This window comes from Epinephelus moara, chromosome 7 (assembly GCF_006386435.1).
Source record: "Epinephelus moara isolate mb chromosome 7, YSFRI_EMoa_1.0, whole genome shotgun sequence".
Classification (NCBI taxonomy): domain Eukaryota; kingdom Metazoa; phylum Chordata; class Actinopteri; order Perciformes; family Serranidae; genus Epinephelus; species Epinephelus moara.
In genome coordinates, this window is record NC_065512.1 from 35073696 (window position 1) to 35087974 (window position 14279).

At 39.5% G+C, this 14279-nt stretch overlaps 1 protein-coding gene across 4 annotated transcripts in view; it reads left to right on the forward strand.

Moving 5' to 3' along the window:
• The window catches only part of plcd4b (phospholipase C, delta 4b), a 22594-nt gene extending 8499 nt beyond the window's left edge, over window positions 1-14095 (forward strand). For 3 of the 4 annotated variants that reach the window (XM_050048306.1, XM_050048305.1, XM_050048304.1), the window contains exons 4-15: window positions 606-834; window positions 1361-1490; window positions 1823-2054; window positions 3196-3397; window positions 3713-3857; window positions 4586-4738; window positions 6683-6853; window positions 9183-9339; window positions 9476-9592; window positions 11622-12077; window positions 12288-12437; window positions 12627-14095. In XM_050048306.1, the coding sequence (XP_049904263.1) occupies window positions 606-834; window positions 1361-1490; window positions 1823-2054; window positions 3196-3397; window positions 3713-3857; window positions 4586-4738; window positions 6683-6853; window positions 9183-9339; window positions 9476-9592; window positions 11622-12077; window positions 12288-12437; window positions 12627-12718 (2234 nt within the window). In that variant the 3' untranslated portion in view covers window positions 12719-14095. The remainder of the gene's footprint in view (window positions 1-605; window positions 835-1360; window positions 1491-1822; window positions 2055-3195; window positions 3398-3712; window positions 3858-4585; window positions 4739-6682; window positions 6854-9182; window positions 9340-9475; window positions 9593-11621; window positions 12078-12287; window positions 12438-12626) is intronic. The other variant, XM_050048307.1, reaches the window with a different exon arrangement.
• Window positions 14096-14279: the final 184 nt, after the last annotated feature.

Here is a 14279-nt window from a genome sequence, read left to right on the forward strand (position 1 = left end):
CCCTTCTGGATCCCTCTGCGGGTGGTGGGCCTGCAGGGGGACGAGCCCATGTAGCCGGTTCGGGCTGGGCCCGGCCAGACCCCATGGGCGAAGGCCCGGCCACCAGGCGCTCGCCCACGGGCCCCAGCCCCGGGCCTGGCTCCAGGACGGGGCCCCAGTAACCCTCCGGGCCGGGTACACCAACTCTTGTTGTTTTCCATCATGAAGGGTCTTTTGAACCATTCTTCGTCTGACCCTTCGCCCAGAACCAATCTGCCATGGGAAACCCTACCAGGGGCGAAATGCCCCCGACAACACAACTCCTAGGGTCATTAGGGCACTCAGACTCCTCCACCACGATAAGGTGACGGTTCTCGGAGGAGCAACACTCGGACTATAATCCAACAATAAATAATAGGTATAATTTAGGATTTGTTCTAGGTATTTTGTATGTTCGTGAGAGAGTAATTGCTCTAAACATGAACACAGGGCTAAGAAGTACATAATTTCATTTTCCCTCTCAAACTGTACATAGGAGCATTTGAAATGGGTTACATAATTAAAGCAGTGTAATTATCCATACACTGTACTATTAATTTAACCATACACTCATGATCATGTTTCAGTCTCAATTACTGAGCTGGAGGCTGTGCGTGAGGGCCACCAGTCTGAGGTCCTGCTGAGCATTGCTGAGGAGTTCCACGCTGACCAGTGCTTCACCTTGGTGTTTCATGGTCGCCAAGGCAACCTGGACCTTGTGGCTGAATCCCCAGAGGAAGCCCGGGCCTGGATCCAGGGAGTGCGCAAGCTGATTCAGAAGGCTCAAACGATGGATGAGAAGGAGAGGCTAGACCAGTATCCTTTATCCTAGTAGATTACTGTATATTACTGTTACTGTCTATTTTATGAATAAGTGTTGAGTCTGGTGTTAGCTGCTCTCAAACACTGGCTCATCCCATCTTCTCTGAAGAAAACTCTAAGTAGTTTTGCTAAAAATGCAAACCATTTTGAAAACAAAGTTTCGGGTAATGGATTGACAGTTCACTAGGTGGAGTTTGAGCTAGAGGCAAACAAATGGAGTGACATAAATTAAAAATAATGGAACATAAAGGGAGATGACCATGATTTAAAGGGAGAACAGTGTACTCAAGCTTGGTCCAGTATGATTTGGAAGCTTGGTTAATGTATTGTTGGGCTGTGCTCTCTCTCTCTCTCTCATGTTACAACAAAACAAAAAATAATTCAGGTAAAATCTGTGAATCTTTCTAATAGAACTCTTCAGCTGATTGTAACAGTTTTGAATGGGGATATTAGGTTCTTTAAATTTGAAATCTTATTCCACAACACTGGTGAGCTGGCATTTCCCTCAGCATCATCTCAGGTGGGTCTGGGACTGGTTTAAGAAAGCTGACAAAAACAAAGACGGGAAGATGAATTTCAAAGAGGTGCGGACACTGCTGAAGATGATGAACGTAGAGATGAATGAGGAACATGCTTTGCATCTTTTCACGGTGAGAATTTGAACATCTTTGGAAATATTTGCTCCTTGGTGGAAATCTTGGCATTTGGTTAAATTAAATTTACACCAATATTGATTAAGTAACAGTTGAGAGCACTTCTCAAGCTCCTATGGACATAACACATCAGCTGCTGCCGCAGATATTGAACCAGTGACTGTCTGCTCACGGCATAGTCTCATGACCATTAGACCTCATTTATTCCTTATTCCTCATTATGGTCTAACTAGGCTGTAGATTAGAATAAAGGTTTGCACAAGTCCCCCCCCTCCTTCCCATGAAATAAAACCAAATACATATCTAAAGCTCTTGCTCTGTTTCCACAGATGGCTGACAAGCACGAGTGTGGCTCTTTGGAAATCGAGCAGTTTGTCCATTTCTATAAGATGCTGACTCAGAGGGATGAAGTGTGGAAGGTGTTCCAGGACTACTCGGGAGATGGAGAAAAGTTAATGTTGGAGGAACTGGAGAACTTCCTGAGTGTGGAACAGCAGGAGGGAGAGAAGAGTTCCCAGCATGCACAGGAGCTCATTGATCGCTATGAACCATCTGAGTCAGGTAAACATGACTGTGACTAACAGTAATACATCTTCATGTTACACATGATTTCTGAGGACAGGCTGGACCTGAAGAGGAGTTGTCCAATTAACTGACCTAAAACACAGCCACACATGATTGATGCAATAATAAAAATGTGCATTATCTGTTTAATGTAAAATATTTATTGACCATAAATATTTAATATTCTCTTAGTTTTCAGAGTGGTAGCACTTGACTTTTGTAATTTATACCTAACTCATACATCAATATATACACATTACATTTACTGTAGATCAGAAAAGGTGGATACTAGCATTGCATGAGAGGTGGACCTTCTACCTCTTGCCTGATATTTTTTGTATCCAAAATGCTTTATTTCGTGTGTTTGCATTTTCTTTCTGTTATTTGAGCTTTTAAGTGTTAAGCATATCTTTCGTTGGATTGAATGTCCACTTGCAACATGTCACTCACTGAAACATGTTACCCCACCCAACCTTTATGATATCCTAATTCAATTGATTTTAGACCAATAGTTCACTTTCAATCTGATTAACAAAGCAATGGCCTCTGGGCAAGGAGGCAAATCAAAATGTCCCATGGGATTATAGTGCACAAATGATACCAAAACGGACTGGTTTAATAGTGTTTGTGAATATTGAAACAAATTGGAGATAAAGGCATCTGCACACTGAAGTGGTATTCACAGTTAGCTTTCAGTCTCAAAGACTATCTTTGTACTTTAGGACAAACAAGAGTCACATGAGCATCTCTGTAGGCCTGTACTGAGGCACAGCCATTATTTGAGCTAAATGCTAATGTCAACATACTAACATGCTCACAGTGACTCTGCGGCAGCACTGCACCGATGTTTAGCAGGTAATATTTACCAGGTTTACAATCATAGTTTATTGTGTTGGCATGCTAACATTTAAATACAATAATGATGCTAGAGGAGAAGTGGATCACCAAAGCCAGTTGGATTCTTCTTCTGCAATTTGTGATACATATAACCTTTAATTTGAGTGTGTAGATTCCTGTGTCTCCAGCCAACTTAAATTTGTTAAACTCAAGCAGCTCAGTAAAGACATATATCATGTGACCTGTGCCGTCTCTTGATCTGTGAACACTGAGGTCATGTCATACCATACCCTCTGTGCAGCCAAGAAGCAAGGCGCCATGTCGTTAGATGGCTTCCAGATCTACCTGTGCTCACGGGAGGGCTCCATATTTAAACCTGAGCATCGGGATCTTCACCAGGACATGAGCCAGCCGCTAAGCCACTACTTCATCTCCTCCTCACACAACACCTACCTGCTGGAGGACCAGCTGCGAGGGATGAGCAGCCTGGAAGCATACATCCAGTGAGGGCTGCTGCACTCACTGCATGCAACACAGTTTATTCTTAGTACTTTTTTTTAATGACGTTAGATAATCACAAAAAAGCATACAGAGGTAAGCTGAATGTACTTATCAGAGAAGAGTGACTATCTTGATCGGGAGTTGTTCTTTTTTTTAGCTTTAAACAACAGAGAGGGTTTCAGGACTGCCCATAATTCTAAAAAGTTTGTCCAAGTCCTTTTTTAAAATGTAACATACACTTTTAACTGAAACAAAGCAATGGTGATTTCTTACATTTGACTGTGTACGTGTGTTTGTGTGTGTGTGTGTGTGTATAGGGCCCTGAAGAGAGGCTGCCGTTGTGTAGAGGTAGACTGCTGGGATGGCAGTGATGGGGAACCTGTTGTGTATCATGGTCACACTTTGACTTCCAAGATACTTTTTAGAGATGTCATTTCAACACTGAAGGAATATGCATTTAAGGTGAGCAGCACTGTGTGCTTTTAAAGGGTTGGTTCACTCAGATTACACAGAGAACAAATTTTATTTATTCTTATAGCGGTATCCAGCCATGCAGTCCAGTCAGGTTTTTTATGTCACATTCAAAAGCAAAATTTCTTGGAAGAATCCAGTCACTGTGAACAGTTTGCGTTGAAACAGAGGAATTATTCCTTATAAGAAGTGTTGATGGTGAGTTCTGTGGATTATCCAGAATAACAGCGACAGCATTACTAAACAAGATGTTGCTGTTGATATTCTTCAGTGCTGTGAGAGCCACAAATAAAATCTACAGTCAAGTATAATGAAAAGTATCTGTATGGCTACACATTACTAAAAGTAATTTTAAAGTTATGTTTTTGGTACTAAGGAAACCACAGAACTGTCTGTGTGCCCAGAAAAGTGTAAAGCACTGCACAGTTAGTAAGCCTCCCTGCCCCTGGAATAATGTACCCCGCTGACTGACCTACATGGAAAACAACCAGAAACTTCTCACGTGTCTCCACTTCCTAATCAAACTTTCCTACTCAACTTTAGGAAGATATGATGAAGAAACTTTTTTGGAGGATGGTGAAAACTTACAGCTAATGGAAAGTCATTACAGTACTTTTACCACTGAGTTTGCCGGAGCTGATATAATTTCTACATAAATAAGACAGAAAACAGATGAGTTTTAAAAGCCAGCATTGTGTCGTCTCCTCCCTGTTTGTTAGGTGTCGGACTTTCCAGTCATCCTGTCCCTTGAGAATCACTGTGGCGTAGAGCAGCAGACAGTCATGGCCCAGCACCTTCGCCAAATCTTGGGTGACACACTACAGACCACCCTACTGGATGGGCAAGTCCCTCAACAGCTTCCCTCTCCACAGGTTATAATCCATTTGGGTTTTTTGTATGTTTTATCAGATGTCCACTTTATAGGGTGAGGCACCCTGGTATTCCTTTTCTTTTCTTTAACCTTTTGTGAAACTTTTACAAAGGAACACCAATGTGCAAAGGTTGGTCCAACACAGCAACTATTAGATTGCCGTGGAATTTTATAGAGACACTCATGGTCCCCAGAGGATGAACCCTACAGACTTTGGTAATCCCCTGACTTTTAAGTATCACCAGGTTTACAGCTATGATTTTGATGCGTTTGGACCACAGTTAAGACATCCATGGTCCCCAGAACATGTAATTTAACTTTGGTAATCCTGACTTTTCATGTACTGTAGCACCGTCATCAGGTCATAATTTCAGTTTGTCCAATACTTTGGTCTGTGACCAGATACCTGCCAAATGTATGACCTTCCCATTGGCCCATCTGTACTTTGTTTTGTGCTAATAGCAAATGTTAGCATGCTATCACAAAAACTATGGTGGTAAACATGGTGAACATTATATGTGCTAAACATCATGTTGACATGTTAACATTGTCTTTGTGAGCATGTTAGCATGCTGATGTTAGCATTTAACTCCAAGCGCCACCATGCTTAAGTACAGCCACACAGAGTTACTAGCATGGCTGTCTTTTTTCATCTTAAAATGAAAGTTCTACATATGTGCTCTCCAGGGGTCCTATGTTCCTAGGGTCCTATGTTCCTGGGGTCCTATATTCCTGGTGTCCTATGTTCCCAGGACCCCGTGTTCTTGGGTTCCTATGTTCCCAGGGTCCCATGTTCACAGGGTCCCATGTCCCCGTGGTGCTATGTTACCAGATTCCCATGTACCCGGGGTCCTATGTTCCCGGGATCCCATGTTCCCGGGGTCCAATATTCCTGAGGTCCTATGTTCCGGAGTCCTATGCTCCCAGTGTCCTGTGTTCCCTGAGTCATATGTTCCCAGGATCCTATGTTCCCAGGATCACATGTTCCTGGGATCCCATATTTCCAGCATCCTATGTTCCCAGGATCGCATGTTTCTGGGCTCCTATGTTCTCGGGATCCCATGTTTCCAGAATCCCATGTTCCCGGGGTCTTATGTTCCAGGGATCCTATGTTCCGAGAGTCCTATGTTTCCAGAGTTCTATGTACCCAGGGTCCTATGTTCCCAGAGTTATATGTTCCCAGGGTTATATGTTCCCAGGGGTCCTATGTTCCGGGGGTCCCATGTTCTCAGGGTACTTTGTTCCTGGTTTCCTATGTTTCCAGGTTCCTATGTTCACATGGTCCTGTTCCTGAGGTTCTATATTCCCGGGGTCCTATGTTCACAGGGTCCTATGTTCCTGGGGTCCCTGGGAGCATATGCTTCTGTTTTATTTAGTCATATATTTATGTAAGGAACTGTCAGATATGAAGCGTCAATAAACATTCTGTTTGAGTCAGTGATTAAGTCTTAGGGATGAAATGTTTTCGGACAGTACCCAGTCTGATCTGGGAAACTTTGCTATCATTAACAATTCAGAGACATTTTAAAGATTAATGGTTCATGTGTGCCTTGGTATCCATCTTCCACTGATCATAAAAGCACAACCATCGTATACTGTAACTTCCTAACTCTTTTCCATTAGAGCACTTAGGACAATCAATGCTAACTTGAAGTAATGGCAAATAAATGCTATGAGGAATTCTATTGAGGGTTTTGACAATTAAGTAGTGATGCTTTGCTGCATTTACTTAGGAGACTGCAAAGTGCAGGTAGATGGACCACCTTCATGTGTACTCTTGGTATTGAAACAAGTACTCAAAAACTCTTGCAACACATTCAACTGGATTTTTTTTATGTAACTGTACTAAACAGAAATATACTACAAATGAAGTGGAGATGATCATCACATCTAATATGCAGACAAAGTGCTCTCATCAGTCTGTGTGTGTTGGTGGTCATTACAGGAACTGAAGGGGAAAATTTTGCTGAAAGCTAAGAAGATAAGCAGTCCAGGAGACTGTCTCGATGGAACCCTGACAGATGAAGTTAGCGATGAGGAAGAGATAGCCAATGATGAACCTGGGAGCCTGTCTACAGAGGAGCCATCTGCTGAGCCTCTGAACCAGAATGGAAAGGTACATGAACTAAATACTTAATGATTTTTTTGGTAAGATCTGAGATTCATTAAAGCTTTATTTCTTTTAGCATTATTTGACCATGCTTCTTAAGTTTATACATTTTCCTTTTAGTGGAACTGAAGAAGACATAGACAGTTAATTAAATCAAAAAGTGACAATGAATTAAGACAGGAGTGACTGGAGCTTAATTTTAGAGAGAGACAGGAAACTGGGCGGGAACATAAGAGACAGTGAGGCGAGACTGGAGTAAAAGAAGGGAGATAGTGAAAAGCAACAGGAAACAGGGATATTTAAAAGAAGAAAGATAATGAAGTGAGAAAGAAAACAGCATCCAACATGCGTCACCCTAGCTGTGGGAAAATGTCTTAGTCCTCTGTCAACATAACTATTTGAAAAATATCTAACTCTGTATTTCATATTTAACCAGGATGGTCAATCAAGAATACATCATTTTTAAATCAGTGCTTAAGGGGTGTAGATTCTTACACTTACATACTCTAAGTGCCCAGTGTAGATACAGTATTTCCCTACTGGGCATCAGAGATTAACTGAAAGCATTTGTGGCTTTAATGATTTAATTAGAGGTTATAAAGGAGAGGAAGAGAGAATTCCAATCTTTCTACACAGATTTATCGACTGCTTTATTGCTTTGGTTAAGCAATATTAGTCTCCAAAGATTTTTTTTTGTGTGGAAATGGTATTGCTGTAAATTACAGATCAGTAATTAATTTGTAATTACCCAGTAATTTGACAATATTAACATGAAATTACATACATTACGATATACATTTGCTGATGAAGAATTATTTATCCTATATTTGTATGAATATTTACTTTTATTTACTATTGCAATATTATCATTTACTTTAATGCTGTTACTTGTTTTGCCCTCTCACCTACCTCTGTTTGTCACCTACCTCTGTACTGTACATACTCCAATTTAATGCACATGTGTGCATGTAGGTTTGTGTTTGTTTGTGTCAGCATGTGTTTGCATGTTTTATGTATTACATTATTTGTGGATATGTGTGTGGGCGTGTGTATGTATTGTATAGGTGTATATGTTATGGTACTAGTTTTGGGGAATTAGTTAACATGCTAATGGTGAGTCTGAATTCGTGGCCAGAGGGAGGCTTAGTCATGACTACATGACCCTGTCATATGTATTATAGGTGTACCATGCTGTGTGTTGCTATATGGTGTATATGTTATTTGTCTTAATGATAAACAGAACAAACAAACAAAAAAAGAAACAAAAAAAACCCATGAAATTACAATCAATTGGTGTAAAAAAAGTTGGAAATGAAAAAACAACTACCTGGATATTTTTTTCTACAAATAAACAAACTATTGTACAAATAAATAAATATATTGTCCTGGAAAAATACATTTACTAGGTAATGATTAACTAGTATTCAACCTCCCACTACACACACAGAATTTTAAATTAAACAGTTAAAATCTAGATTGTCCTGTCTTGTCAAAGAGGTTGGACATTTTCCTTGAAAAACAAACTCATGCATGCAGATATAACTAAAGTAAAGACTCAGTAATTAACTTTATATTTGTATTAAAAATGTAAATAATATTTAATGCTGAATATCGACATAATTGTGTGATAATAACTTATATTGAGTAAAAAAAAGTAAAGACACTACTTAATGAAGCAAGCTGCTTGATTACAATAGTTGCTGTCCTGCAGATATATTACAATATATTGAGGAATACTGTATCTACTGTATGTATCAATTGCATATACATGGTGCTTAAAAGAACTGATGTTTTGTTGGAGGAAACAGGTAACCAAACGAATAGCTCAAGGCTAATGAGATTGACATTTTATTTCATTTTATCATGCATAAAAACATGAACATTTATGACTGTAGTTGTACTTGCAGTTTGGCTACATTATGATTATTTTCTGTTCGTTTTGTGTACATGCCCAAAGCATTTATCAAAAGCTCGTACTTCACAGTTATGCAACGATATCTAGTAAAAAAGTTACACATTTCTAATATTGTAAAAAAAACATTAACGTATTTAAGTCTTGTTATTTGCTAATTTGTTCATTAATTTGGGACAAAATAAGTTGGGATTATTAGTTTATTTTTATTTTTCCAGAACAATGTCCAAATTTTTTCATGCTGGTTAGTTGCAATTTAATTAAAGCAGTAAACAAATTATGGGGTAATTATGTAATAACTGGCCTCAGGGTTACCATCTAACTACACAGTCACAATTCACCCTACATGTTATTAATGTTTAAAGTGATGGGAATAGGATTTCATTGTTGACTAATTTTGCATTGTATTCTCCACTTTTGCAGAAGTCCAAATCCAAACTGTCCAGGGAGCTGTCAGACTTGGTGGTTTACTGTAAGAGCGTGCACTTCCATGGCTTTGAGCATGCTCGTTCACACGCCAAATGTTATGAGATGTCCTCCTTCTCTGAATCCAAGGCTAAGAGGCTTGCTAAGGACGCAGGTACCATGAACATGAGGGAACAAAGTATTTTGGAAAAGAGTGGAGAACAGCGGAATTTTATGTTCCTCAAATAAAATAATATGTTTTATGACTGTAATATATTTTACATATAATACATATGTTACACTCTCTTCAGGGACAAATTTTGTGCAGTACAACACACGGCAGCTGAGCAGGATCTATCCCAGTGGCCTCAGGACAGACTCCTCCAACTACAACCCGCAGGAGATGTGGAATGTAGGCTGTCAGATAGGTGAGAGGAAGGATGCTCTCTGCTGGTGAAACTTTGCTTCTAAAATCACTGATGTCTCCTGTTTCCAAAACCTTAATATCTCAGTGTCCTGAAGTCTACAAGTTTTCAGTCACTCTTCGTTGTCGTTGCCATGGTTACGCAGACTCAATACGAAAGAGGCTGTCTAGATACAGATATGTATGGTTGACCACGAATGGATAAATCCTGTCAGTGTCCCTCTCTCTCTCTCTCACACACACACACACACAGACACACACACACACACACACACACACACACACACACTCGCATGCAGAAAACTGGGGCAGGTCTTCTGCTTACATCTTCAGAGAACTGTCTGTCAACTTGTGTATCTGGAGAATGATACGATGATGACTCTAAACACTGTATAGACTAATCTAATAGCAACAGTTCTGCTGTATCATAAATTGTCATCTGCTTTAACCCCCTGCTGAATGTTACTTCTTGTCGGAAAGTCCACCACGGGCCACAGAAAATACTCCTTATAGCCTACATATTCTCACTGACAGGACTTATCCATTCGTAGTCAACCATACATATCTGTAGCCTATCTGGACAGCCTCTTTCGTATTACGGGCAGACTTTTTACAAACATACATACATAGGCCTACATACATACATACATACATAGGCTACATACATACATACGTACATACATACATACATACATACATACGCACGTACATACATACATACATAGGGCCTACATACATACATACATACATACATACATACATAGGCCTACATACATACATACATAGGGCCTACATACATACATACATACATACCCTGTTTATTGCAGAAACCACAGCCGTTTCCAATTCATCGTCTGAAACAACACTTCTCCGATGAAGGTTATGCTCCATGCAGAATCTCCTGACGCTCATTATGGAACACTGCGTGGCCCCTTCATGCTGCAAAATGTCACTGATTGTCCCTGAATTTATCCAGATATCACAATAACAAAACAAAGAAATTAAATACTTCCTTTTCACGTTCTTCTGTTTTAATTTTGAAACAAAAAAACAACTACAAAGTGTGTGATTTCTGTTGTTCTGTTTTCTCGTTTTTTTCTGTTCTGGGTTTAAATCAGAAAAACAAGATATTTTTTCTGATTTGGTTTTGAAACAGAAAAACAACAGAACGAAGGGTACACAGATTATCTAATTATGCTTTTTTGGAATGAATGTCCTGTGTGATATGAAGACAACTTCATCCAAAGGATCAAGGGCATGGATATAGACAGAGTCAGCGCTGATGATCTGTTCATTTGGCACAGTTTATTTACAAAATATGAGTAACACGTCTAAGATATGACTCCAACAAAAAATAATGCTGTTACTGCTAGAAGAAAACTTTGTATCTTCCCAACACAAAAATGATTAAGAAAGTACAAATAAAGGCTCTGCCGCATATTTGAGTTGGTTGATGGTTTCAAAAGCCCAACTTGTTACACAATCTTCTTAACACACAGAGAGTCACACACTCCAGCAAAATAAAGACAATCTATTTAACATTTTGCCTTTAAATAACAGTTGACAATAGACACTGATAGGAATGTGGGCTAAACTGAACCAGTAACATCGTGATTATATGTTATGCAGCTTATATCACAAGCAATTTGAACATGGAAATGACAAGAAACAAAAGTGTTATGCACGTAAATATACCATCTCTTTTATGACAGTATACTGAGGAGTTATTCTCTTTGTGCATGCCCTCACTGCCACCCCCATCTCCTCCTGCAGGGAGGTTAGAGGTCAGGGTCAGATACACAGCATCAGCCCAGCAGCTGGGGGACTTTAACCGGACAGATGCTTCCTGTCACAAGGGCCTCAAACTGACGTCGTCCGTTCCTGATAAAAAGTCTTCTGCTGGACTTATCACATGAACTTTGATAACTAGACAGATAACTCTGAGTCTGGGAAATCATGTGATACAGCCAGCCACAGTTAAAAACAAAAATCATAGTTAATTTCATTATTTCCCTTCTCCCTCTTTCCCAAAGTGGCTCTGAACTTCCAGACAGCTGGTCTGGAGATGGATCTGAATGATGGGCTGTTCAGACAGAACGGCTGCTGTGGCTTCGTTCTCAAGCCTGACTTCATGAGAGACGGCAACACTCAGTTCAGTCCAGACAAACCCGAGGAGCGGCAAGGCTACAAACCACTCCGCTTGTCAATACAGGTTCAGAGCTGCATGGGAGATTTGTGGTTGCAATGGACAGCTACTACTGTCAGTGTTAATGGGAAGCAGGAAGTGTTATGTGCCTTTCTGTGCTGGGCAGTGGTGTTTGTATCTATTGTGCAAATATATTTGTGTGTTTATCAGGTGATCAGTGGGCAGCAGCTACCAAAGGTGAATCAGAAAGAAGGCTCTATTGTAGACCCACTGGTCAGAGTGGAAATCTATGGAGTGCCACAGGACCACGCCAAGGAAGAGACCAGTCACATTAACAACAATGGTGAGAGCATGTTCAGTTTAATAAAACACAGATAATACATGTATTTCACTGACACAGATGGTTTTAATGATAGGAGAGCAGGAATGTGAAAGACTGGGTGTGAAAACCATAACATAAACTGAATAAGAAATTAGAAAAAACAAAAAGAAAAAGAAAAAAAGTCACATGCTTGTTAGTTATACTCACTCCTCTACTGCCCTCTACTGGCAGGTTTTAACCCAGTGTGGAATGAAACTTTAAATTTTGTCATCCATGCCCCTGAGCTGGCCCTGGTTCGCTTTGTGGTAGAGGACTATGACAAGGCGTCCCGGAACGACTTCGTCGGACAGTTCACTCTTCCATTTACATGCATCCAAGCTGGTGAGCAAAGTACACTGAGCCAGAATGCAAAGCTCACTGAGCCAGAATGCAAAGCTCACTGCAGTATTTATTAATTATGCAGATGAAATCATGTGTTGTGTCAAATACTAGAAGCAGGATTCACTTAATACATCTCTCTTTGAACACTTATTCTAATCCAAATGCTTTTCACCGTCTTTCCCTTCCCAGGATATCGTCACATCCACCTGCTCTCTAAAGATGGAACGGCTATTCCTCCCTCCTCCCTCTTTGTCAATGTCAGCATCACAGACTTCACATGAGGACATTCAATCTGATATCAAGCCAGAGGTGAAGTACTGTGTGTTCCTTTGGATGAGAACAGCATGCACCAATACTTTTATCTGGTATTGGGCATTTGGGAGGCTAAAGTAGGGTATCAGTACAAATTCCACAGACTTAAAAAAGCAAACAGCAGAAATCAGACTCTGTTATTTGTTTCTCAGCATTATTCACTCAAACAAGGATTTCTGCAATAGAAGACTCTTCAAGTAATTGAATCATTTTTATGCCTCGGTGCCGGTAATAGCCGTGGCTGGAGGCATTATGTTTTCGGGTTGTTCGTCACTCTGAGGTCCCTTTCTAGTGAACACGTTATCTCAGGAACACTCTGAGGTAATTTCACAAACATCCAATTTCACAAACATCCATTTGTACTCAACGATGAACTGATAATTAAGAATTTGGTGTTCAAAGGTCACTGTGACCTCACTAAACATGTTATTGGACATAACTCAAGAATTAATTTCCTACTTATGTCAAAACTTCACAAAGATGTCTAATAGGATATAATGGTGAAGTGATGACATTTCATATCCAAAAGGTCAAAGGTCAGCTTCACTGTGGTATCATGTTGTTCTGCAAAAATACTGGCCATTCTGGCCATTACTCAACGTCATAACTCAGGAACAGAAGGGGAGACATTTGGTCAGATGCTGAATTAGTGACGCAATAATCCACCTTGAAACTGTGCTGATTGTATAGATCTTCTATGTTGTTTGGGGTGTGTGAAGCATCCATGTTTTCACAGACATGGATGTAAACTGTAAATGTAACTTGACTGGTTCCCAGAGGCATACAACCATGAAGTGGTAATTATGGTTATGTAAATATAGGGTTTAAATTCACAGACAAATGAAATAATGAGTAAAAAAACAGAGAACATGTAGTAATAAAAAAAAACATCTAAAATTTAAAGGAACAGATCTGCCTGTTATCTATTTATGTTCTTACGTCAGATGTATGTAATTCTTAATTCAACTTTTTATGGAAATATTTCCTGCAAGCTTTTTAATTTCCATTGTCTTTGAATGAAGGGTCATGAAGGATTGCTGCATGTCTAGAATGTCTTAACATACCTATATGCCTTAAAATGTAGTGTATATGCAGAAGTGACAGTACCTGAAATAGAGTAATAATAGAATGTAAAAAAACCCTGCCAAATATCAGTATCATAAACCTATCAGTATAAAGTAATCAAAACTTTGAATCATGTTTGTTTACTGCCTGCTTATTTCTACTTACTAATGTACAAATTCTACACAGTGTTGTTGTGTATAATGTAAATATATGTATATATAGGCCTGTGAATATATGCAATAAATTTACTGAATGGTGCAACATTCAGTCATTCACAAACATTTTTGACTCATTCATTGTGCAAGTTCTTTTATTCACTTTATATACTATACATATACTATAGTATATATATAAATATATACTCTTCATCACAAGCAAATATCAAAGGACTTGAACTAAAAGAAAACATGGTTTATTTCTTTCACAGAGCACACCTTCCTTTCAGTCCACATTCTCTCATTCAAC